At 30.5% G+C, this 24986-nt stretch overlaps 1 protein-coding gene across 2 annotated transcripts in view; it reads right to left on the reverse strand.

The window, feature by feature from the left end:
* Positions 1-1767: 1767 nt before the first annotated feature.
* LOC142331419 (uncharacterized) overlaps positions 1768-24986 on the reverse strand; it is a 36956-nt gene continuing 13737 nt past the window's right edge. For both annotated transcript variants that reach the window (XM_075377308.1, XM_075377309.1), the window contains exons 2-6: positions 17013-17115; positions 14481-14622; positions 8737-8822; positions 7287-7419; positions 1768-4815 (exon numbers count right to left, since the gene is read on the reverse strand). In XM_075377308.1, the coding sequence (XP_075233423.1) occupies positions 4664-4815; positions 7287-7419; positions 8737-8822; positions 14481-14622; positions 17013-17087 (588 nt within the window). In that variant the 5' untranslated portion in view covers positions 17088-17115 and the 3' untranslated portion in view covers positions 1768-4663. The remainder of the gene's footprint in view (positions 4816-7286; positions 7420-8736; positions 8823-14480; positions 14623-17012; positions 17116-24986) is intronic.

The raw sequence follows: 24986 nt of genomic DNA on the forward strand, positions 1-24986 counted from the left end.
AAATTATTAATTCGTAGAGGGAAAAAATTAATATTGCTGCAATTTTGAAATTTATGAATACACATTTCCATATTTATTTATTTCATACAGATTACTAATTTAAAAAAAAAAATTATGCCAACTGCATTAAATAGTTTAGTTTGTTCTAGAGATGTAAAGTTTTATTTAAAAAACACAAAATATTGGAAAAACAGATAAAAAGGTGCTTTCAGACCTATGTTTATGGGAGCTTCATTTTTACTTCTACTGATATTAAAAATGGTAGGAATGTACTACCATAACATTCACCAACATTTTTTTTAATGCAACTAGTAGAATTAAATATTAGTTTATTACATTAAACTTTCAATGTAATATAGTAACATTTTTCTGAAACATGTACATCCTGTTGTTTCTTCTTTTTTTAGAAAAAATATCTGGTTCATTTTTATAGAATTTATAAGTTTTGAATGGTATTTTGTTCTTTTATAGAGGAAACCTCGTTATATGTTTCCATGGATTTGGGCTTCTGGTGTAGCAATAGTTTTATACTTTCTCACTGTTTTTAATCTTGGATGGAATGATAGAGGTATTGATAGAGACAATTTTCGTCTAATTTGTGTATTAGGTAAGTATACTAAACATGTTTTACTAAACATACTAAGAAAAAATCCTGATGTCTTGACATCAATACCAAATTAAAAAAAAAAAACTACACTTAATTTGGGGCTTGTTGCTTACTTAAAAAAATCAAAACTTAAGTAAAAATTGAAAAAAAAAAATGCCTTTACTTTTGAGTGTGATTATTTAAAATAGATTTCATTAAAATAAGTTTTATTAAAGATGTGGGTAAGATTAGATAAAAATTCTGTATGAATGAAAAAATGTACTCAAAGAAGCAAGAAATAACTTATAGAGAAAAATAAGAAAAGGAATATCATGAGGAATAAGTACAATTTTTTTACCTTTTTTTTTGAATGTATGTGATTACACATAAATAAAGAAAAAAATTGTTTTTTTAATTAAAATAAGTTCAAATAAGAATTGATTAAGTGGCAAAATAACCGAGTATGAAATTCTTGAATTAAGTTTTCCTGTTTAATTTGATTATAATATGTATCATAATCTTTACTTTAGATGTATGTACATCCTAAGTTAAAAATTAAGTACTGTACTTGTAATTCTTCAGAAGTGATGAAATTAGAAATGATTGAAGTTGCATTTTTTGAAATGAGTATTTCACAAATGATAATCTTTATAATGGGCTATGTGTCATTTAAGAAATAAAAAAACTGGCTGTACATAAGTTTCTTTTAATGGATGTAAATAAAAAAAAAATATATGAAAAACTGCAAAAAGGTAAACCTGTCTTTTAAAATGACAATTATGTTTTTATTATTAACAGTCTGTTTTAAAATCTGATTACAAAACAAATACACTTTCACATTGTATCGCCTTAAAAAATTATTCAGAATATTCAGTTAGTAAAAGTAAAATTAAGTTTTCACATTCTTATAATGACATTAAAGTTAAGAAAAACAAAATTTTAATCCTCAGTTTTATAGAACTAAAAAGAAATTAATTAAAATTCTTAAAAATTAACAGAGCTAGATCACAAAATATTAAAATAAGCAAAAATAATATTATTAGAAAAAGACATACTACTAAGATTATTGAAATAGAAAAATTAACTGTATAAATGAAACAAAAAAAAAAGTTAAAATTAACTTTAATTAATTTTGCTAATAATAATCATTGTGTTAATATTTTAAGTTAATAGAAAATAAGTTAATAGTCTGGTAGTGGTCAACCGTCTGTCAGTCAAGTGGTGAACTCATCATTGAGTTCTAAGGTTCAAATCCTAGTAAAGGCTAGGCAATGACTAGACTTTTATACAGATTTGAATACTAGGTCATGAATATCGGTGTTCTTTGTGGTTGGGTTTCTATTAATCCCAGGAATGGTCGACCTGAGACTGTACAAGACTTCATTTACATTCATACATACCATTCTCTGAAGTAATACCTTACAGTGGTTCCAGAGCTTAAGCAGAAAAAAAAGAAGTCTGGAAGTAATAGAGATTTAATAAAAAAAAACCACCAATTTTATTACTTAATGAATTTTATTGTGAACAAATATTATGTACTTTATTATTGCTTTTAATTTTCATATGCTGTTTCCAATTTAATTTTTTTTTCTTTGAAGAATACTCCAATAAAATACTTATTTTTTAATATTCAATGTTATAATTCTTAGGTTTGATCCCTAGCATATTTTCATTTATCATTTCATCTGACTTCTATTTTGGGATAGTAGCATTTCTATCTCTCACCAGGAAAACTGGAAAAATCTCAGATAAGCTACATATTTTTCACATGCAACAAATTTCTATTCTACATTCTCTCTATTAAGAGTGGTGTCAAAAAGGATATCCTTCCACAAAAATCATGTTGAAGTCCCTCCTCCAAACTTAACCAAGAAAAACTGGAAGAAATGAGTGTAAGATTGTAAAGAAATAACCTTGACTGTACTTTTCATACATAAATCCAACAGTTTAACAAAAATAATATAACTAAATAGCTGTGCTAACATTACATAGTTAAATAAAATAAATAAAATTACTGTAACATTACGATGATCAATTACAAATTTAATTTAATTTTTGTGCACATTGATGAATCAAACTGTAATTGGTAATAAATAATAACAGTAAACAAATACAATCAATTAATTAAACTCCAATGAGTAATGAATAACATTCGTATTACAAATGCCTTAGCAAAAGCATACATGATATAAAAAAAATAAAATTCAGCATTGGACTATAAAGAAAATAGTATAATAAAATTAATTCATTTATTTTTATTATTTGGTTTACATAATGAGAAAAAAATTAATATACAATAAAACTAACAAAGACACCAATCAACCAACCGACAAAGCAATCTACATTAACCAGTGAAACCGTATTAAAGTAAAATTACATTATAATAAAACAGATGTATAATGAATACGAAAGGCTTCTCATGCAAATCTACTAGGAAAAATAAGGAGTGGTTTCCAATTCCTTTCTTTATTGAACCATATAAGCAATACTTTCAGAGTATCACAGAGACTGCATAAATTTAACATCATCATTATTCTTAAAGGGAAATACACATAGTCTTCTTGTACTTTAATTGCTTCCTTTGCATCACATGAAAAAACCATAACTTTGATGCAGCCATAAAAAAAGACTGAAACTGACAGTATAAAATATTAAGATATTGACTGCGATACCTGTTACATATATGTTATAATAGCATTTATGGTTTGGCACTCTGATTTCCCCCTCGATTTTCCTTCAGTGCAGAAGGTGCATTTTTCAACTGTCCTCATTTATTTTTTTAGATCACACTGAGAAATTCTAAATATTAAATTCTGATGTTAGAAGGATTATATTCTTACCAAACCTGGGCAACTGATACTACATTAGAATATAGAATTCACAAATACTGCTTTCAATGTCTGATAGACAGTGTTAGAAGAGGTGAAGGTGAAAAAGCTTACAAAATACGAGTATCCTGTAGTGGAAACTAATGGAAATATGAATGTTAGACAATGGTGGACTTAAAATGTAAAAAAAATGACATGAATTAACAAAAAATACAACAGTCAATATGTTAAATTAATGTAACCACTTTTCATAATGAGAAACAACTAGTCTTATAATAAGACTATAATTCTTTTATTATTAGATGGAAAATCAGCTCGACTGGATTGATTTTTCACTTAAAGCAGTTGTGATATTACTTAGTGAATATGTGATTCATATCAAGTAAAGGAGTCGTGACTGCTGATCAAACAGCAATATTAGTTCTGCAGGGTGAAATATTTATCTTCTACTGGATTCACAACCAAATATACCAGGTGATCATTTGAAAAGTTACCACATTTATTATTCAACAGCTATCAGTCGCATCATATTTTTGTTTGCAGGCATGCACACCATCCTCAAGGGGAACCATTTCAAGATTATTTTTAAAGGGATGAACCCACCCTCTCTGCTACACCTACCACAACTCAAAAATCTTAAATGGCAATGGTAAACATTTAATTACATTTATTGACAACCTGAAAAAAATAATGAATTTTGGTGAAAAGAAAATTAAAATTCACCTACTCCTTTGCTCAGTACATCCAAAAAACCATTTGGGTAGTACTTTTTTTTAATTTCAGTCTATATATATATATTTGAATGAATTACTGTTAAAATCTTTCTATGCTTAAAAAATTATGAAAATCTTATAAGGATTTAAGTTAAGAAATATTAAAAATAAAAGAACCACTAGGAATTGAACCCACTAGCCACAATTGTATTGTTAACTACTACTTCTAAGCTAACATTATTAAATAATCGATTAATATAACAATTTTAAAAATATTAAGAACTATTAACAAGGAAGGTAAATAAAAACAATGACAAATTAAAAAAAACAGTATGTTACAAATATCATACATTGACAATGCTTAATTAACTTATCTGGAAAAAATTCATATTTAATTAGATATAATTATCAAATATTAAGTATTTATGTGACAATAAACAAAAAATATAATATTAATATAAATGTGATTAAAAATAAATACATTACTTGAATAACTCATATTTTAAAAATTATAATATTTTTAACCAGATGTTTATCTATGCAACACAATTTTGCTTAATTGGTTCATTATTAGCCAGCTTACACTCATGTTCCAATATTTTTTGGTTAACAATATCAGTTTCATTTAATCTGATAGTCAGATGAACGCAATGACTGAGTACAGTAAGGAAAGAATAAAGAACTAATGCTGAAAAAGAAAAAAGTAAATTAAAAATGTAAATAAAAATAAATAATTAACAAAAAAAATTTCTGAATAGGTTTATCAGTTTGTTTGAATAGAAATATGGATAATAAGACAAAAAAATACTCTGCCAAAAATAATACAGGAAAACTAGACAATTCATAATTTAGATTTTATTATAGTCATAATCATCTACCAAATAAAAACTTTTAATTGTATATAATAATTTTAAAAAAATATATATTTGATTATTTTAGCCAAGTTAAAATTACAATAAATGATTATATTAAGTATTATTTTTAGTTATGATCTGCTAGCTATAGTTATAAGAACTGGCTAAGGAAGTATCTGTACTTCTTGGAACTTAAGTAACAAATACATTGCAAATGAACATGTGTATATTGTTTGATACTAATTTTACTTGATTATAAAACTCATAAAATAACAGAAACAGCAATTTTAATGTTATGTATGTAATTTATCTTATTCTGATAAGAATAAGATTATCCGACTAATTAATCAACAGCTTAGTAATAAATATTTAAAATAAAAGTAATAACAATTCTTTTTTTTTATTGCTGACCTCAAGCTGTATATATCAAATTGAAATGCTAAGTGTAATGCAAATAAATGAAAGAGATAAAACCACGTAAATAATTATTCAATCTACAAAAATACCTAGATTTTCTTTGTAATAATCAATTTCTATTGATCTGCCTTTATTTGCTATTAGATTACTATGAAGCTACTCGTTCATAAAAATAATGGTCAGGTTAGTCCAAAGGCAGGCTCTGTCATATCACACCAAAGATGCAATGGTTCTACATTTCCCAGCACCCTGAACATGAATCTAATAGGATAGATCCAGGCCTCCAGAAAAAACTACCATCTAGAAGAAAGCTCACTTCTATCTAAAATCTATAAGGAAATAGAGCTCTTTTACTTAGATGGCAGCATCCTACTACTGTGCATTTGTCCGCATTAAATATTTTTGCTATTAGCCATTAATCCCCCACCACTGCACAAATCCTCTCCCATATCCATTTCTACTTGTCTTATCCAAAAATTTCCTTTCATTTTTCACTTTCCTTATTTCACCTGCACAAATTTTTCTGTCTCCTCTTCTCTGCATATGGTATCCAGTTAGAACATAAGTATCTAGCTAGCATTTTAAACTCCTTATTGTATTTTTTTAGCTCATTTTTTATTGTTTAACTCTGTTAACATAATTTGTAAGCTATAAATAGACAATACTAGACAAAGAATTAAATCATATCATAGTCACATATTATGACATCATATCTAATACTGAAGAGTGAGCCTTCATGGACAAGATTGATCATGTCTGTGCAGGTCAAAATATGTAGATGAAAACACAGCTCTATTGTTTGTATTAAGCAATGGATTTAAGAATGTATTAATTTTGTTCAGTCTTATTGCTGTCTTAAGTTTGTTAACATTGCAGTGTCATAATGCCTCAAAATTGTGTAAACAATGTGGATGTCTTTTGTTATATATGTTGTGAGTTTACTGTAAAATCAAATAGAAAAAACATTACACCTTTAATTAAAAAAGCATATTATTTGTACAAAATTTTATCAGTGTAAAATTGGTGATCAGGATAAGATGTTGACTCCTCATATAGGATGCATAATTGTTCTGTAATTTAAGAGGATGGCTGAAAAGTACATGGAAGGCTCTGCCATTTGATGTACCTATGGTTTGGTGTGAACTAAAGGATCATGTAACCGATTGTTACTTTTGCTTAACAAGTGTCTGGAATTTATAAAAAATCTAAACATACTGTAAAATATCCTTCATTGCAATCAGGCCTGTACCTCACAGTGAAATTATTCCAGTTCTTGAGTCACCTGTGAATGTGTTTCAAAGCAGTGATGAAGTATCAGGCAGTACTGAAGAAAACAACAATGACTTTGATTTTGAATTATCTTCCAATAAGCCACATCTTAATCACAAGGAATGAAAGCCATTATAAAGGGAAACGGAATACTAACTTGCAACCGACTACTGTTGGGCATTAATTCGGGATGTGCCTGAGGCCATTTATAAAAGAAAAGCAGCAGCAAAATCATTTTAACACAGGTATGACCATGCAAAATTATAAATTTTACGGATTTGAACTATATTTTCCTTCATTTTTTTTTTTAAGCATCATTTATCTAAAAGTAAGGCCGATAGAAAAATTGTTTTTACAGATCTTTAATGTACGCAAAAAAGCAATTCAAGAAATGTATCACACTTAGAGAAACATTAAAACATTTTTTTTTTGTCTATCAGTGTTTTTAGATTATTCAGCAAGGTACACAACGAGACTGATTAAGAATAAACTGCTTTATTTTAACTTTGCAATACATACTAAAAGAAAAAAAAGTTTAAAAGAATGAAAATTTTAAAACGCTTAAATAATTAATGATTATTAGAAAAAAACAAATGAATTTTTAACTTATATAACTTACCACTATTAACAATTCTACAAAATGCAAATTGATCAATACCATAGTTCCAGGCATGTCCAAATCCAATTAGTACATTCGTAATTAATACGATACAAATAAATGAGATCCATGGGTACATCAGCAATGGTTTTTTCTAAAATAAAAAAATTAAGAAAAGATTTATAATACCAAATAAATAAACAATGGGGAGGAAAACAAATGTAATTTAATTTTTAACACTGTAATAACAATAACACTTTTAGCTTTCAACGCTATAATATAATTAATGATATATCATAATCTGAAACATCACACTACTTCACCAACTTCTTTTATAATTAAAAAAAAAAAAAGAAAGATAATAAATGTTTACTGTTTATGGTCTACGGATACCTAATATTTAAAAAATATAACTTTAGGTAGTATTAAGTGCTACGCACACAGCATTAATAAATGTCAAAGCATTCTGTGAAACTAATCAAATTATAAGTTTCAGTTAATAGGATCTTGCTCATTAGGCGAAATCTTTAGCCACTAGCATTTATTTTTAGTTTATCTTTGTATAATCTTTGCATACAGCTTTTGTAGCACATCTAAATAAATGTTCCTACTAATGAACTCTACTTCAAGAAAAAAGTACCTGTAAGTTTTGAATATAGTAATCCACACCACACAATTAATTTTGGAGAACCTGAATACACTTTTGGAATTTTTTTGTTAAAGACCCCAAATTTTGCAATTGTGATGTTTATAGTGCTCTGTAGACATCAACTCTACAAAACACAGAAAGTTTCAGACTTATACTGCAGAAATTTTTCATGTCTACATTTTTTATGTGTAATATTTTACATTGTTATCAATCTTAATGACCATAATCAGATAAATTTATTTATTAGCCAAACTTTCATGAGAAATTTAATCATAATAAATTTTTTTTAACCTGGAAATTCCTGCTTATTTAAATTTTAAGGTTACACGATCCACGAACAGACACCTAAGAGGCAGTGACCATGGACTAATCTGTTGTACACATTTTACAACTAAAAGTCATGTGGTCAATTCTGTACATAGGAAAGACTTAACAATATTTTGCATTCTTAGGTACAAATAAATTCTTAATAGTCAGTATTTGTGTAGTTATTAATTTTCAAAATCCCTGCACTATTTTTCAGTTATCAAAATCATTAGCAAATAACAAAAAAATAAACACTGAACAATGTCAGTATATTTATCATCATTTTTAATCTCAATATTAGGATTCTAGTAAAAGCTTACTGTATGTAAACTTTTAAATATGATGAAAGTTAAAAAATAAAAATTGACAGTGACATTTCAAATAGTTTGTTATAGATCCAGAATAAGAAAACATATATCAAAAGACTAAATGATATGATGAAGCTCAACATTTATATTATTTAAAGTAATTTATTCAGATATTTAAAGTAACTAATTTGTAAACTATCCATATTACCTTGTACACACCAATAGCCAACATAACTGAAAAAAATAAAATTGCAAATGAGGCAGTCAAAGCCCCAATGATCTCAGCTAATCTACCTGGAAAAAGAAAATTGAAAAAAAAAAACATAATTTACATTATCTAATTAACCGATTAATTAAAATTGAGAATTTTTAAGAAGCTATCTAAATCAGCAAAGCAGATGTCATTGATAAATTTTGTCAAAGCACCTTGCCTTACGCAACTAATAAAAATAAAAAAATACAACAATAAGCATCTTTGCTTTGATGGAAACTGAGAAAAACAAACTGTTTGAACACATAACACTTTACTAATTTTACAACACACTCAACTAAAAACAAACAAAATAAAAACATAAAAACTTAAACCCTGAGTACTTACTGAATACATTTAATTAAATTATGGATTTATAAATATTTATGAGTGCTGGCAACAGATAGAAATATTTAACTCTTATTTTTTAACAAACACCAGTAAAAAAAAAAAACATTTTTTTGAGTTTCTGGAATCGTACATACTGATTTTAACCAATTTTTGTGTATTGAATTAAAAACAGAATTTGTATAATACACCACATTTATTTTTTAGATACATATGATTTATTTACCAATAAATGCATAATTCCTGTGAAATCAATATTTAAAAAAAATTTGTTTAAACAAACTAAATTCTTATTTATTCAAAAACAGATAAATTGAAATACATTAATACAGATTAAAAAAAAAAAACAGTTTCTAAACGTTTTAATCATTGGAAATGTCTTTAAAATAATAGTTTTTAAAAGTTTAAATCATTGGAATTGTCTTACCATTAATTTTTAAAATATACTGACAAACTTTTTCGCTTTTACGTTTGATCAGGTTTCTCTAAATAATAGTTACAATAATAGTTACAAAATCAGATTTTTATCCTTACTTTAAAGTTACTTGTATATATAGATGTTAATTGCCATAACCGTATGGTTATACATGAGGTTCAAGACATTTCAACAAAAAAAAATAACCGATCTAAAACATAAAATTGCATGCCAGGATATTAAGAAAAGTGAGCTGTCAAATGCTTTCTAATTGCTTTTTCATGAAGCTGAATACAAAATTACACAAAAATGATCAAGCCCCTTGTAGTGGAGATGATATTTAACAACATAAGTGTCATCTTCACAGTTGACCATAGAAGCTGGCTGGCTATATAGTGAACATTATTGCTCTGAGAGAATATTTCTGACTTTTGCCTTTTGTACCTCAAATGTGTCTTTATGTTTCTTTCTCTAAAGATCTGAATGAGAACAGATTTTACCTTCATAACACTTAAAAGATGATTACCATAATGCTCAATCTAGGGAAGTTGCAGCCATTAAATGCAATAAATTTGAACTTAAAAATTTAGAAACAAAGGAGAAAAGTAGGACAATAGTATACTCAAGTAACAGATTATAGCTGCTTGATAGGCTTAAATATTGCAAATATGCTGGCAACAGAAAGTATAGAAATTCTAAGATAAAATTAGGTAAAATATTATTTTACTTAATACAAAAAAATACTATTCAGACTTCAATACATCAGCTAATGTTGTCTTAATTATTCATTATTACACAAAAATCTTTTGACTCACGTCAATTTTTGGGAAGCAATTTCATATATTTTTCTTTCAATTTTATCATATTTCATACATTTTTTAAATATATGTACAAAAGAAATAAATAAGAAAAAAAAGAACAAAAGAAAATGTATTAAGAAATTTGATAATGTAGTTATTTAATAACCCATTAAATACTTCTATTAAAATTTATAATTAATTTATATCAGATCAGCAGTTAATTAATTAACATCAAATTTTTATTTTATTATACACTGCAAAAAAATTATAAAAAAACAATTGTTTTAATGATGAAAGTTGCATAAAAAAATAATCTGAAAATAAAATAGTTTGAAATATAATTGAAATAATTAGAATAGGCGATTAATAATAAATAAATTATATATATATGTGTGTGTGTGTGTGGGGTGCATGCACCACACACTTAACACTGATAATAGTATTCTAAATAATTATGCAGATGATGTTCTTTGTTAAATTTTTCATTTTTATTACTAACTTCTTTTGATTACTTCATTTACAGAAACTTAAAGATATCTACTTTCAGTCTATAAATTAAATCTTTTATATTGCTATCTTTTATATACATATTTATGTACACAGATTGTTCCAAAGGGAAAGGACACTATAATGGGAAGTGATTCTAGCTAGGCCTAAAAAAAAAATATAAATGTAGGTCCACAATGGTTTGTTCTCAAATTACAGCTAGCAAAATATCTTGCCCTGATTTTTGCTTAAGGGTAAAATGAGGATATGTTGGAATTCTTGGGACCTAAATTAAGTAGTCACGTTTTAACAGGAAAATCAAATAAAACAGGCTCCACAATTGAATCTCTAGTAGCTTCTGAGAAAATTGTTGTAAAGACTACAAAAACTGCAGTCGAAAACACATTTTTTTTGTAAATTATGTTGTTAGGTTAACTTAGGTAAAATTACTTTGTTAGGTTGTAGATGAGGTTAACTTTGGTAAATTGTTAATATAATGAAAAATTGTTTATATTTCAAGTAAAATGGAAATACTATCACAAAATGATTCAAATGTTTCTTTAGTAACCTCTTTATATCCATTATTATTACTACAAAATTTCTTTATATAATCATAAATGAAATAAATTTTGAGGCAAAATTTGTGACAAAAAAATTAAAATTTTCTTCAGCGATTCATTTTTTTAATATTAAAAATTTCCTCAATCATATGAAGTTCATCCAGAGAGTAAAAAACTGCAGTAATCTAAAGCTACTGATAATTAAAAAATATAAATATGTTTACAGTCATCGAAAAAGGTAGCAGCAATTTATAAAAATTGTGTATCTCAGAAACTATTAGATAATCAAATGAGTATTTTTTAAAAAAAATTCACCAACTCAATAACCGTTTTTTACATACCTTAGAATGTTTTAATATGAGCTCCGTTGATCGCTTTGGACACATCCAGCCAGTAATTGACTTCCGTCCAGGTCCACTAGAGCATCGCAGGCAAAACTGTGGCAACAGCAGCGGTGATCTGTTGCCTTAAATGTTTTGGCGTAATTGTAGGATATTGGAATCTCAGCAACCCAATGAGATCATTGAGTACGTCAGAGATTCCCAAAAAATAATCATGTGGTGATTTGATGTCCAATCGTGAGATTGGCCTGTTTTTTTTTTTTCATGAGCCCACTATCATAGGGAATGTTTACTTAGACATTCTACAACTGTACGTTTTCCCACAAGTTGACCAAATTGAACAAAAAAGTAACATTACTGTAAAGTTTCAAAAGATGGTGCGCCCCCACACTTCAGCCTATGCGTTTGATGTGGTCTCAATGAAAGATTCACTAACTGTTGGATTGGTAGGGCCGATCCTGTGCTTCGGCCTTGTAGAAGTCCAGATTTGACACTCCTAAACTTTTTTCTATGGGGATACATTAAAAACATTGTCTACAGTGAAAAAATCAGGGATTTACAACATATAAGACGACAGATCACCACTGATATTGCTACAGAGTTACACCTGCAATGATCCAGCAGATCTGGGCAGAAGTTGATAACCGACTGGATGTTTGCAAAGCAACCATCCAGTCAGGGCTCATATTGAAACATTCTAACGTATGTTAGAATTACACAGTGGGTCATGTTTCACATTTTTCTGTTCAGCAATGAGCAATTTGTGTGTAGGCCATTCTTTTCTAATGAAATGGTTTAATCTGTCATTATTAATCACACAAAAAACAACAGTACTTTGTGTAACCAAACTGCAGAACAAGAATAAGTGCAATTACCTTCAAATCACCACAAATAATCCTTTCATACATTGCATATTGAAGTTTTTCCAATATAAAGTTTTCATATTTTTCTTTCATAATGGCATGAGCCACAGGTACTGATAGAAATTTATTGCCATTATGCAGAAGCACAACTTTTAAAGTAACTTTAGAGGAATCAATGAACAAGCTCCATTCTGGTGAGTTATGTTCATTACAAAGTGTCTCCATAAGAGAAGAAATGCCATTATATAAAACTAAGCCATTTTCTTCAGAAAAGTAGTCTTTAAATTGAGAATGACAATTACAATAAATACATATCTTTGTATTCTTTTGAAGAAAATTCCATCCTTTTTAACCGGAAAGCAAGCATTTCAGACTGTTGTTTGGATAACTTTAAATCTTGTATAAAATCGTTAAGATTTTCTTGAGTCAGTAAATGAGGCTCAGATTAACTGCTTTGTTCAAAAGTTGTATCACCAGAATCTGCTTCTTCTTCTTCCTTATTTACATCAAACTCTGAGCTCTCTTCATCTAATGTCACATGTTCTGGAGGCTTTGGTATAGCCAATTCTTTGCAGTGATGAACTGGTCTCATTGCAGATTGCAAGTTAGGGTACACCACTGTATGTTTTGATTTGACGTAATCCCTTTAATGTTTGTTAAGTAGAAATGACAGTCAGAAGAATGATCTTTGCCTTCCCTTCAAATCAAATATAGCAAACAGCATGTAGTGTGTGCCATTTTTCCATATGAGAAACCTAGTACACGACAAACAACAGATATATGGGGCCCAGTACCTTGTTTGGTTCCTGACTTTAGACCCAAAATAAAGTTCATAACACTTTTTTACCAATGGAGTGAAGGTTTTACCTTTGGGACTTGAGCGTCACTTCACCACATACATAACAAAAATTGTTAGGATAATTTAAACAAACTCTAGGCAGTTTTAACTAACAACTAAAAGAAATGTACAGTTGTAACACAATAATTCAGACACACAAAGCACTCAATGACGTGTTTACTGGTTCACTACTATCTCACAACTGGCACGGTTCTGATGAATGTGTGCTACATTAGATCATGTTTGTACATGTCTGCACCTACACAACAGTAGCAATGCTACCCTTTGAGTTAGCTCATTTGGTTCCATCATATTTACAATGCTTTTATTTGACAATGGGCAAATGGACAAAAAAATGTTTAAAAATATTTAAAAGAATTAAAATAACGAAAAAACTGCGGGTGATGGAGAAATTTTGAATACACATTTGAAGACAGTATAAAAAAACTGCAATAAGTACACCTATTGGTACTCGTGAGACAAAAATCATGTTGACTAGTGTAATTAATCTTGTGCTACGCAAAAAATCCAATTAAATGTTTAGGTCTTCCCAGTTGCAAATGCTTTCCATCATGTTCTTTTGGTCAAAATTTGTTTGAATTTTTTGGTTTTGAAGGTTTCCTGAAAATGAATCTACCGACTGGTTTTTACTTTCATTAATTCTATGACAGATGTTTAATCTACATTTACAACACAATTAAGGAAGATTTCACAATCTTCCTTTTATAAATTGAAAATGTTAAAGCTTGTACCACTAATTTTATTCTTTTCTTCAGACATTAATCAAGAAACCCATCCGGAACAAAATTTCTATTATTGAGATATTCACCAAGAATTTTGTATATAAGAGACCTCAAAGTCTAAAGAAATGAGCAATGTAATTGATCAATAGTGAATTATTTTTATGCTTCCTTACAAATTTCAACATTGAGATTTGAATAGATAGACCATTCACTATTCATGGATTATATACAAAACTTATTTCTTTAGATTTTTGCAGATAGATAATTTACAACTAATGACCAAAACCAGATACAAAATGTTGACTTACTTGTCTTAATTTGCCTTATATATTCATTAGCAAATTCATCTAACTCATCCCCAAAATTGTATCTATAATGAAATTCATTTTCAAATGTTAAGAGTGGAAGCAATTTTCCCATGGCATACACAGATGTAATGATTGATACAATCTGCAGCAAAACAAATGAAATAAAAAATATGTATAAAATAAAAAATAGATGTAAATATTTGTACCTAACATTCAGAATGAAATAAATCGATTATCACATGAAATAGAGAGAATATTACGGCACAACATGGAGTTTTTTCGTTAACTCCTTAGGAATGGGGTATTATGTATATGGTAAGGCATAGTTACTTTTTATAATGTAATACGAACAAAGAACATGTCACCTATTCTCCAATTGTAATTAATACTCAGATTGACATAATTTTGCTATGTCGCAATGTTTTTCCCACAGTTAGAAAAATATCTCGATATCTTTAGTGTTGATCTAACTGATGGCCTACAGTATTTATTTTGCAACTCGTAACATCAGCAATAGTTTCCTTTTCTTGTAGTGTTTTGTACATGGGGAAAGAAAACGGTTCCTGATGAGGGGAAAATCATAATAATTCTGACAAGACTGCTGCATATTCAAAGCAATGTGGGCAGGAGCATTGTCATGATGCAATACTAACCAAATGACCATCCAATCACTGCTATTCTGCATGTAATGTAATCTTTTCAATGTCTTCAAACAACATTGTTGACATGAATAAAAAATTTGATCAATGATCCAACAAAAATCTTCATGGATTGTCAAATACCTTTTTAAATCTGTTATTTCAGCTTGAAGAATGGCCAGATCTTGGTTTTCCTTCAAGTAATATTTCATTTGGTTAGAAATATGAATACCACATGTAACTTAACTTATTTCTTGATATATTAAAATAGTTCCATCAGCTGATTTCCTAAAAGAAAACAAAACTTTATAGATACTCTTTGTTCTTTATTATCAGTGATCATAAAGATCGCCCGACTTCCCTGCTAGTATGCTACGAAAATAAAAATTAACCTATAACAATTCCAAGCAGACAACTTCTTCAAAATTGTGTTGATTCATAACAACAAGTCCACTTCTTGTTTTATAGCATCGTGTCCAGCAATATATATATATATACCATTCAACTTCCAATTATTTTTGCCTTTACTTAGTATACGTCTGCACTTTGTTGATTGATCTATAAAATACTGTTAAATTTTAATGAAAATTTATTTATATTTTCTACATTAGTCAGGTTCTAATTAATTCTTTAACAGACAGTATTAAAACACTCCAGCTTATATTAAATTATATGTTTATTAATCTCAAAGCAGCAGTTTTCTTACATATTTCTTTTCACTATTATTTTCTTAAAAAAAGTCATTTAAAATTTTACAGAAGCTGGACCAGTCTGATTCAAAATACATCATATTTTAATTATTGTAAATTAGTTTTAAGATCCAATGTCGTAATTGTAAAGTGAGTAGCTATATATTTTATATGGTCTGCATTTCATTATTGAAAATAAAAATAAATATTAATTATGGAAATAAAATCATTTTAATAGTACAAACAAAACAAGATTAACTTGTAAACATAATTTGATTAAAACTAATGGTTTATGATTTTATTAGAACTAAAAGAATCAAGTGATAGTGCAATAAAAACAAAATTCTGTTTTTCTTGTGCTTATTACATTTATCAATTATAAATAATTGATAAATGTATAAACATGTACATAATAATAAAAATAATAAAATAGTGAAGGGAATTATCAACACATCATTAATTAAAAAATGACCATTTCTGATTTAAATCCACTAGTGGTGAAGAGTTATTTGATTTTTATTCTGTCTGGAACATATGAATATGTTATACAGATAACATCAATATACAAAACAAATCATAAGATAAAAATAGTTTAAAATCTTAATTATTTAGAAACAAACAGAACGAAACAGTATTAAAGTAAATATAATAAATATATAAAATTACTACAAAATAATTCACAATTCAAAAGCCACTATTAAAAATTATTTTGAGTGCATATGTGTATTTATGTACATGTTATTTTTTTTAAATTTAATTATTATATTATTATTTTTTAAAATTCATCAACCAGAGTAATATTATTTCCAAAAAAGGAAATCTTTGAACTGTATTTTAAACAAATTGGTGAGAAGATTCTTCAAATTTATTAAACGCAACAGAAATATAAAAGGGCCCTTTCTCGTAAGTATTGTATTCCGTTATATGAAAATTGTTCCACTATCTGGTTTGGAGTAGAAGGACACTTAAGAATAAGTGAACATTCTTTTTAGTAAACAGCATTAACATATTTTTATTTAATACAGAATTACAAAAGTTCTTAGAAAATACATTATAGTAAACCATAATACCGGTCTAACTTGCTACAAGATTTAAAAATGTTATAATAAATACAGAAGTATCTGGTTTTGATATGACACTTTCTGATTGGCTGACTAACACTTCATCAGTCATAAAATCAACAATAAGAAATGCAAAATACTCACCGCTGAACTCCAAGCAATTATGAGCGTATCAGATCTAACACTTGGTGGAGAAAAAAGAAGTTTTTCAAGCACCATGATTTTTATTTTTTCAATTAGAAGAAATCTAGAAAAAAATTAATATGTAAATAAAATTGTATAGTTAAATATACCCTATTTTATTAACCCAACATAAGACTTCAAATAAATAAGAAAAGAAAAACAAACAAGCCATCAAACAATAACAATTATAAAACACTTATCTAGTGAAAGAGTATAGAGCTGTAGACTAAAGGTGATTAATTTAATTTCAGGGCTGAGTGGAGAAAACTTGGTGGTTTTCATCACTTTCATTATACATGTCTTACTAAGCATAAGAAGGTTGCTTGTATTAGAAATAAAACTGTTCATAACTAACCGATTGATTTCTATGATAATCTAGAATTCTTCAGTTGTTCAGTGAAGTTTTCTTAGTGTAAGACCCGCAGACAGATGGATTCCTTGTTTATAAGAGTACCTGTGTATTATTACATCCATGGACTGCCAGACCAGAATACTTTTCTTAATTAGAACCTAAAAACAGAATGGTTGGAGGCTGGGGACAGTATTATTCCTATAATGGTAAGGCATAGTCTCTCAGCCTACTCTCTGAACAAAACTGGTCTCAAAAAGTTGTTCAAGGGATGACGGCATCACACCTCCAATATATTTCCTTCTCTACTCCGGGTCAATATTGGTCACCATTCCTACCTTTTTACTTCATTCCATTAGTACCAGTGAGACCATCATCAAGTGACCGATTACACCTTACCATTTATGTTAGTTCTTTCTCACTAGTGTAAATATACAAACAGTAGTTTTTATTTAATTATATTATTTCATTAGTTTTAGTAATATCTAAATTTTTAAATATATTTGGTGACAATGGGTGATATACTAAATAGTTTTGGCATAAACAAAGTGTTTTCTCAACTTGAGGGAAGACTGTGATGAGCAAGATACTTTACATTTTTTATGGAATGGTGAACAGTATTAAAATCAACCCTTTGATATATATACAGCAAGCAGCCAAAAATAAGATAAAGCCAATCACAAGAATGTTTGCAGATAATATCAGCATGGACCTTACTATTCCAAACATTCAAGAGAGGCAAAAAATGCCAAATGTCAATTATTTATATTGCAGAAAAGGGCTAAAATATATGGTTCAGTTGAATTGTATAAAATATTTTTGTCAGGTTAGGGATTGTATGTATATTAATTGTCATAACCTAAAAGCTTATGCAAGTTAAGGTTATGAAGCATAATAAAGGTTACGCTTAGGTGACTATGGTTTACGATTGGTCAGTATTTCACCTCCTGATATGTCAGGCGTTTCTTCAAGGAGTCAGGCTTTTTGATTTTCATAAAAAATTACAAATCATTATGAATAAATTTATAATAAAAGTATTTTCATAAGTAAATGAGAAAACTTTCTGATTTATGATATCCTGACTCTAACTATTACTGAATACAGTTATAAACTTACTACTCCGATAGTGTACTCTGATAGCTATAGTTTATAAATAAAAATTAATAATCTTTAATACCATACAGAGTGGTGTACAAAATGATCCGACATTTGTTTTGAGAATAATTGTTTAGGGTAATAATTATTAATGTGTTTTATGTTGGCAGAAGTGACAGCAGTTCATAAATATTATACTATATGCAGCACCTGTTTGGGAAGATAGGCTAAAATTAAAAAGCTATCGGTATATATTACTAAGGACTCAACACTTTATACTTTTAATGGTAACAGGAGGTTACCGCATTATTTCACAGGAGGCTATCTTGATAATTGCAGGAGTGAAACCGATAGACCTGATTGCATCTAAGAGGCAACTGAATTATGTTGCTAACAGATCAGGAGAGTTGACTTTGGATAAAGTTTGGCAAATTGAACAATATGGCAATGCTTTATGGCAGACCAGATAGGATGAGGCGGACAATGGGCGTTATACAAAATCTCTTTCCAGATATTGCTGGTTTGCCGGGCATCTCTTGGGTAAACCCGAACAGGTATGTGATGCAATTTCTTTATGGATATGGATGAGACTTAGCGAATTACCTCAGTAATTGGTGGTTCGACAGTTGGTTAACGAGAAGAGCCGAAAGATATTCCGACCGGCGGTTGGGATTCCAGGAACAGCATAGATGGGCCGGGCTTCCCCTTACAAGGTCAGAGGTGAGGGGGTAAAAGCGACGGAAGGAGAAAAACATTTTTTCCAAAAGAAGTTCGTCTTTGATCCAGACGTAACGGGCTAACCTGCCATGCCAGACGTACTGCCGGTAGGTAGGTGGGGAGGACAGTTAGTCAGAAGTACACCTCTCTGGGATGCGACTTCAATTGTTTAGATGCGGACCCGTCCCAGGGGTGCACCAGAAAAAAAAGGGAATGGTGCCTTCAGGGATAGACTGCGGCCTGGTGGATTCTAGTATGGGTCTGCAATGTGGACAGCTGGACGACAATTTTGTTTATTCGGCAAAGGAGAGGATTGAGTAGGGGATCTAGAGTTTGCCCTGTTGTTTTGTCTTAGTATTTCCTGTTTTATGTTTTTGTGATTCGTTTACGTTTTGTTTTAGTATAGTTTACTGTTGCGTGTTGAACTTACCTTATACACTTTCGGGTAGTAGGTCAGTTCCTTCGGGAATTGTCAAATCATTCTTGTTCAAGACTTGAAGAGATGTGTTTTGTTTGTTTTTATGAGTTCTTTAGGTAGTAGTACATCGATGGGAATGTCAGACATGTGGCATTCACATCGGTAGCATCCTGACTGAGGCAAAATCAAGGCCGAGATATGCCTTTTGCCGAGGTATTGAAGATTATCTCCGGTAAAGCCCACGGCTAGGAACGGAGGAGGTGGCGTGGCGTACATAGCGGGTGTTTTCCCCTATGGGATCAGTTAATAAATATTTTCTTCTCTTTCCGTGAGCACTGTTTGTGTATCTTTACAAGATGGCTGACAAAGGAAGACTGAATATTGAAAAGCGCATAGACTGTGTTGTCTTTTAATGAAACGAAAAGTGTGGTGCTTACACAAACACGGTTTCGTGCGCATTTTCAAACTCGGGGTCGACCTCATTTCAAACAATAAGTAGACTTTAAGAAAAATTTAATAGTGACGGTTCAGTATTTGAGAATAAGTGAGAATGGTCTGCCGATATTCGTTTTCAACAGAATGTCGAGGCTGTCAAGAGCAGCGTTGCCGAGGAGTCCGGGCAAATCAACAAGAAAAGCAGCAGCACAACTTGGGATTTCTAAGCGATCTGTGCAGCGAATTTTTAAAATAGATTTGCATTTGAATCCGTACAAAATAACAGTGCTGCCTAAATTAACGGTCAACATCAAAGAATGGTATTCGCTGAATAGGCTGTGAACCAAGACGTATCGTTGAATTTTGGTTTTCAGATGAAACACATTTTCACCTACACGGGGTCATTAATAAACAAAACGTGCGTTTTTGGGCTTCTGAAAATCCACACGTGCTTTATGAAAAGGTACATCAGGCTCCAAGTATTTCGATAAGAGCCGTTATCTCAAGTTACGAGGTGTAAGGGCCATTCTTTTTTCAACAGGTAATAAACAGTGAATATTATCTAAACATGCTGCGTAGTAATTTTGTTCTTTAGCTTCTGGTAAAAGAGTTTCAATTAGAAAACAAGTGGTTATGCAGGATAGAACCAAACCGCACATAGCTATTGTTGTTTTAGACTTTCTGCATGAAACGTTTAACCAAATGCCATTTCAAACAGATTTCGTAATCGTTTTGCGTGTGGCCAGAACTAGATCCCGAACAGTTCTGATTTAAATCAGTGTGATTATTTTCTTAGGGGATTTCAAAGGAAAACATTTTTCCTAAACATCATCGTACAGTGATGGAACTGCGAGTGCTGATCATCGAGGCGTGCAAAGAGATAACCGAGGATGTGTGTCGTCGACTTACTAACAACATAGGAGTTCGTGTTGAAGTTGCTAGACTGATGGTGGTCATATTGAACATGTGATAAGCAGTACATAATCTCCAGATATGTAGTAAACGCGGTTGTATTTTAATTTTCTGTATTGCCATTCTAATATATATATTTTATCAAAACCGAATGTTGGATCATTTCGTGGGCCACTCTGTACTATGACGCTCTATGTTGTCCGTTGTCAACTGCCTGCGCCGCAACGGCAGCAGCAGTATATCACTTAATGTAAGCAATTCAATTGATACAATTAAGTATTTGTTCTTACGGTGAACGATACGTATTGTTTTTAAGAACTAATATGCAATTTTTGCCTTTTTACTCAATCTAAAGTAAATTTAGGTTAACCGAAAAAATCTTGTCGCTTAGTTTTTATAATGGAAGCGAAGATTTTGTAAATTTAATTACGATATTTCTGCAAAGTATCAAATCACCGCAGAGGGAAGAAACGAGTCTAATGCATTTGTAAGATTTTCAATTTTTATATCAATATTAGTTCAAGAGGCCTTTCAAATATTGAACGGAATCCCAGTACCGTCAAGCAAGATAATGATTTCTTGTGTCGACCAGTAAAGTGACAATTTTTTCAGTAATTTACTAAAATAAATGCAATGTATAAATACGGTGACCATACATCTAGAATTTTAGGGCACCGGCGTCCGGAAAAGCAGTTGAAAGTCCCAAATTTCATCGGAAAGGCCCTTTATATGTTTTAAATCAAATTCTAATTTGATCGGGAAATTTTACTGCCTCTGCCTGCCCCCACCACTGCATAGAATTACTGATTCATTTCAAATACTGAAACATCAAGCGGTGATTAGTACGAGTAGTAAATAGTATATACTGCTATATACTACTGTTATAGTAGTAGTAGTAGTATAACATCTTCAACGAGAAAGCTTATTAATAAAGACGATTCACGTAAAACTGAGCTCGTGGCGAAAGTGATTATGATTATATATGATTATGTTATATTATTTTAATTAACAACGGCAACTTTAGTTCTGCTGTAACCCACCCCCAGCGCTAGTGTCTACTTTAGTTCAGATCTAACATGCCGGAGCGCTAGTGTCTTCATCAAGTTCATATCTTAATCGCCATCGCCAGCTCCAGCTGGCAACTGCTCTGACGTCACATGACCTTGAACTGTGTTACCATCGGATGTACATAAGATACGAGATTTATATGTAACGCACACGTCTGACATCAGATGATCTTGAGATGTGCTAACATTGGACCCTAATAAAATATGAGCTTTAGATCAAAGCGGTCGGGTTAGGTTAGGTTAGACGGGTCTCAATTAACCACACATCTCAGGATGTCGAACTGAGACTGTACAAGACTACACTTCATTTACACTTATACCTAGCAATTTTCATTCGTCCTCTGAAGTATTATCTGAACGGTAATTACCGGAGCTAAACAGGAAAAAGAAATAAAAGTAACCTTTCGCTTGATACTTAAATTATAATCATAATGCTTTTTAAATTTTTCCACATCTACTCATTTCGAGTGGCCCAGTTGAAGCAGTTTTGCGATTTTGTGGAGGTTGAGTATAAAAAAAATCCGTGGTTTAAAACACGTTGGCTTAGACTCTGCTTGCCTTAGTACGATTACCACAAACGACCAAACCACTTAAAACGTACTTTTTTGATTGGAAGATCCGCAGCAGACTCAGAAATGTTTTTGAGAATACAAATGCAGAGGTTTGATGATGATTTCTATACAAGGCTGCAGCTACCTTCAACGAAGCTGTTATGTAAATGAAAAGAGTAAAAAGTGTCTTCTCCTGAGACAGCTAACGAATATTTGCGTTCGTAACTTAAAAGAGAGAAAAGGTACATATTTTCTTCCTTTCAAAGTAAAAGAGCTTCAGAAAAGGATATCGGAGACATAAATATGTCCTATCTTCGATATTTTCTTTGATTTGCTGCTTATAAAGGAGACAACCTGAGCTTTTTACGAAAATTGCATCGGTTACTTAGATTTGTGGAAAGCTACCCACGAAAGCCTAAATCAAGTGTCATGGGTTAACCTAAAACAACAGCTCAATAGGGAAGATTTAGGGAATAGTTGGAGACTGTTACAAAATACTTTACCGTTTATCACTCGACAATATGTCCAACAGTTACAGCCTTACTGCATAGGATGAGCGTGACTGTTGGTTGCAACAGGACAGCGTCACTTAAACCCATCGGGTTGCTCTAGTGGTTAACGCGTCTTCCCAAATCAGCTGATTTGGAAAGTCGAGAGTTTCAGCGTTCAAGTCCTAGTAAAGCCAGTTATTTTTACACGGATTTGAATACTAGATCGTGGATACCGGTTTTCTTTGGTGGTTGGGTTTCAATTAACCACACATCTCAGCAATGGTCGAACTGAGACTGTACAAGACTACACTTCATTTACACTCATACATAAGTATCATACATAAGTATAATCTAAACGGTAGTTACCGGAGGCTAAACAGGAAAAAGAAAGAAGTTTAATTTCGCTATCGATGTTTAACATGAATGTTTGGAATTTGCCGACTAACGAACAAGATGCCGTTGAGGTCTATTAACTGTATGGTATTCTACCAGGAATCAAGACATGTCAAAATGAACACGCTGTGTTTTTACAAAACTGATACCGTCTGTCATTGCTTTTCCGCGAAATTGGTCGTGAAAAAAGCGAGTATTTTGTTGTTAAACTTGCTGTCAGATCGATTCAAACTCTGCTGAATGCTATCAAAGACAACGTTAATAAGGGGAGCATATGGTTTGATTATTATTGTTGTTTATTAAGTTAGTGTTTTGTATTAAGGATAGTTTAGTTTTTGTTTATATGTTCAGTTTATTTAGTTTTTTTTTTTTGTCTTCAGTCATTTGACTGGTTTGATGTAGCTCTCCAAGATTCCCTATCTAGTCCTAATCGTTTCATTTCAGTATACCCTCTACATCCGACATCCCTAACAATTTGTTTTACATATTCCAAACGCGGCCTGCCTACACAATTTTTCCCTTCTACCTGTCCTTCCAATATTAAAGCGACTATTCCAGGATGCCTTAGTATGTGGCCTATAAGTCTGTCTCTTCTTTTAACTATATTTTTCCAAACGCTTCTTTCTTCATCTATTTGCCGCAATACCTCTTCATTTGTCACTTTATCCACCCATCTGATTTTTAACATTCTCCTATAGCACCGCATTTCAAAAGCTTCTAATCCTTTTTTCTCAGATACTCCGATCGTCCGTTTCACTTCCATATAAAGCGACACTCCAAACATACACTTCCAAAAATCTTTTCCTGACATTTAAATTAATTTTTGATGTTAACAAATTATATTTCTTACTGAAGGCTCGTTTAGCTTGTGCTATTCGGCATTTTATATCGCTCCTGCTTCGTCCATCTTTAGTAATTCTACTTCTCAAATAACAAAATTCTTCTACCTCCATAATCTTTTCTCCTCTTACTTTCACATTCAGTGGTCCATCTTTGTTATTTCTAATACATTTCATTACTTTTGTTTTGTTCTTGCGTAGGACTTCATCTATGCCATTCATTGTTTCTTCTACATCCTTTTTACTCTCGGCTAGAATTACTATATCATCAGCAAATCGTAGCATCTTTATCTTTTCACCTTGTACTGTTACTCCGAATCTAAATTGTTCTTTAACATCATTAACTGCTAGTTCCATGTAAAGATTAAAAAGTAACGGAGATAGGGAACATTCTTGTCGGACTCCCGTTCTTATTACGGCTTCTTTCTTATGTTCTTCAATTGTTACTGTTGCTGTTTGGTTCCTGTACATGTTAGCAATTGTTCTTCCATCTCTGTATTTGAACCCTAATTTTTTTAAAATGTTGAACATTTTATTCCAGTCTACGTTATCGAATGCCTTTTCTAGGTCTATAAACGCCAAGTATGTTGGTTTGTTTTTCTTTAATCTTCTTTCTACTATTAATCTGAGGCCTAAAATTGGTTCCCTTGTCCCTATACTTTTCCTGA

Source organism: Lycorma delicatula, chromosome 10 (genome assembly GCF_047948215.1).
Source record: "Lycorma delicatula isolate Av1 chromosome 10, ASM4794821v1, whole genome shotgun sequence".
NCBI classification, from domain to species: Eukaryota; Metazoa; Arthropoda; class Insecta; order Hemiptera; family Fulgoridae; genus Lycorma; species Lycorma delicatula.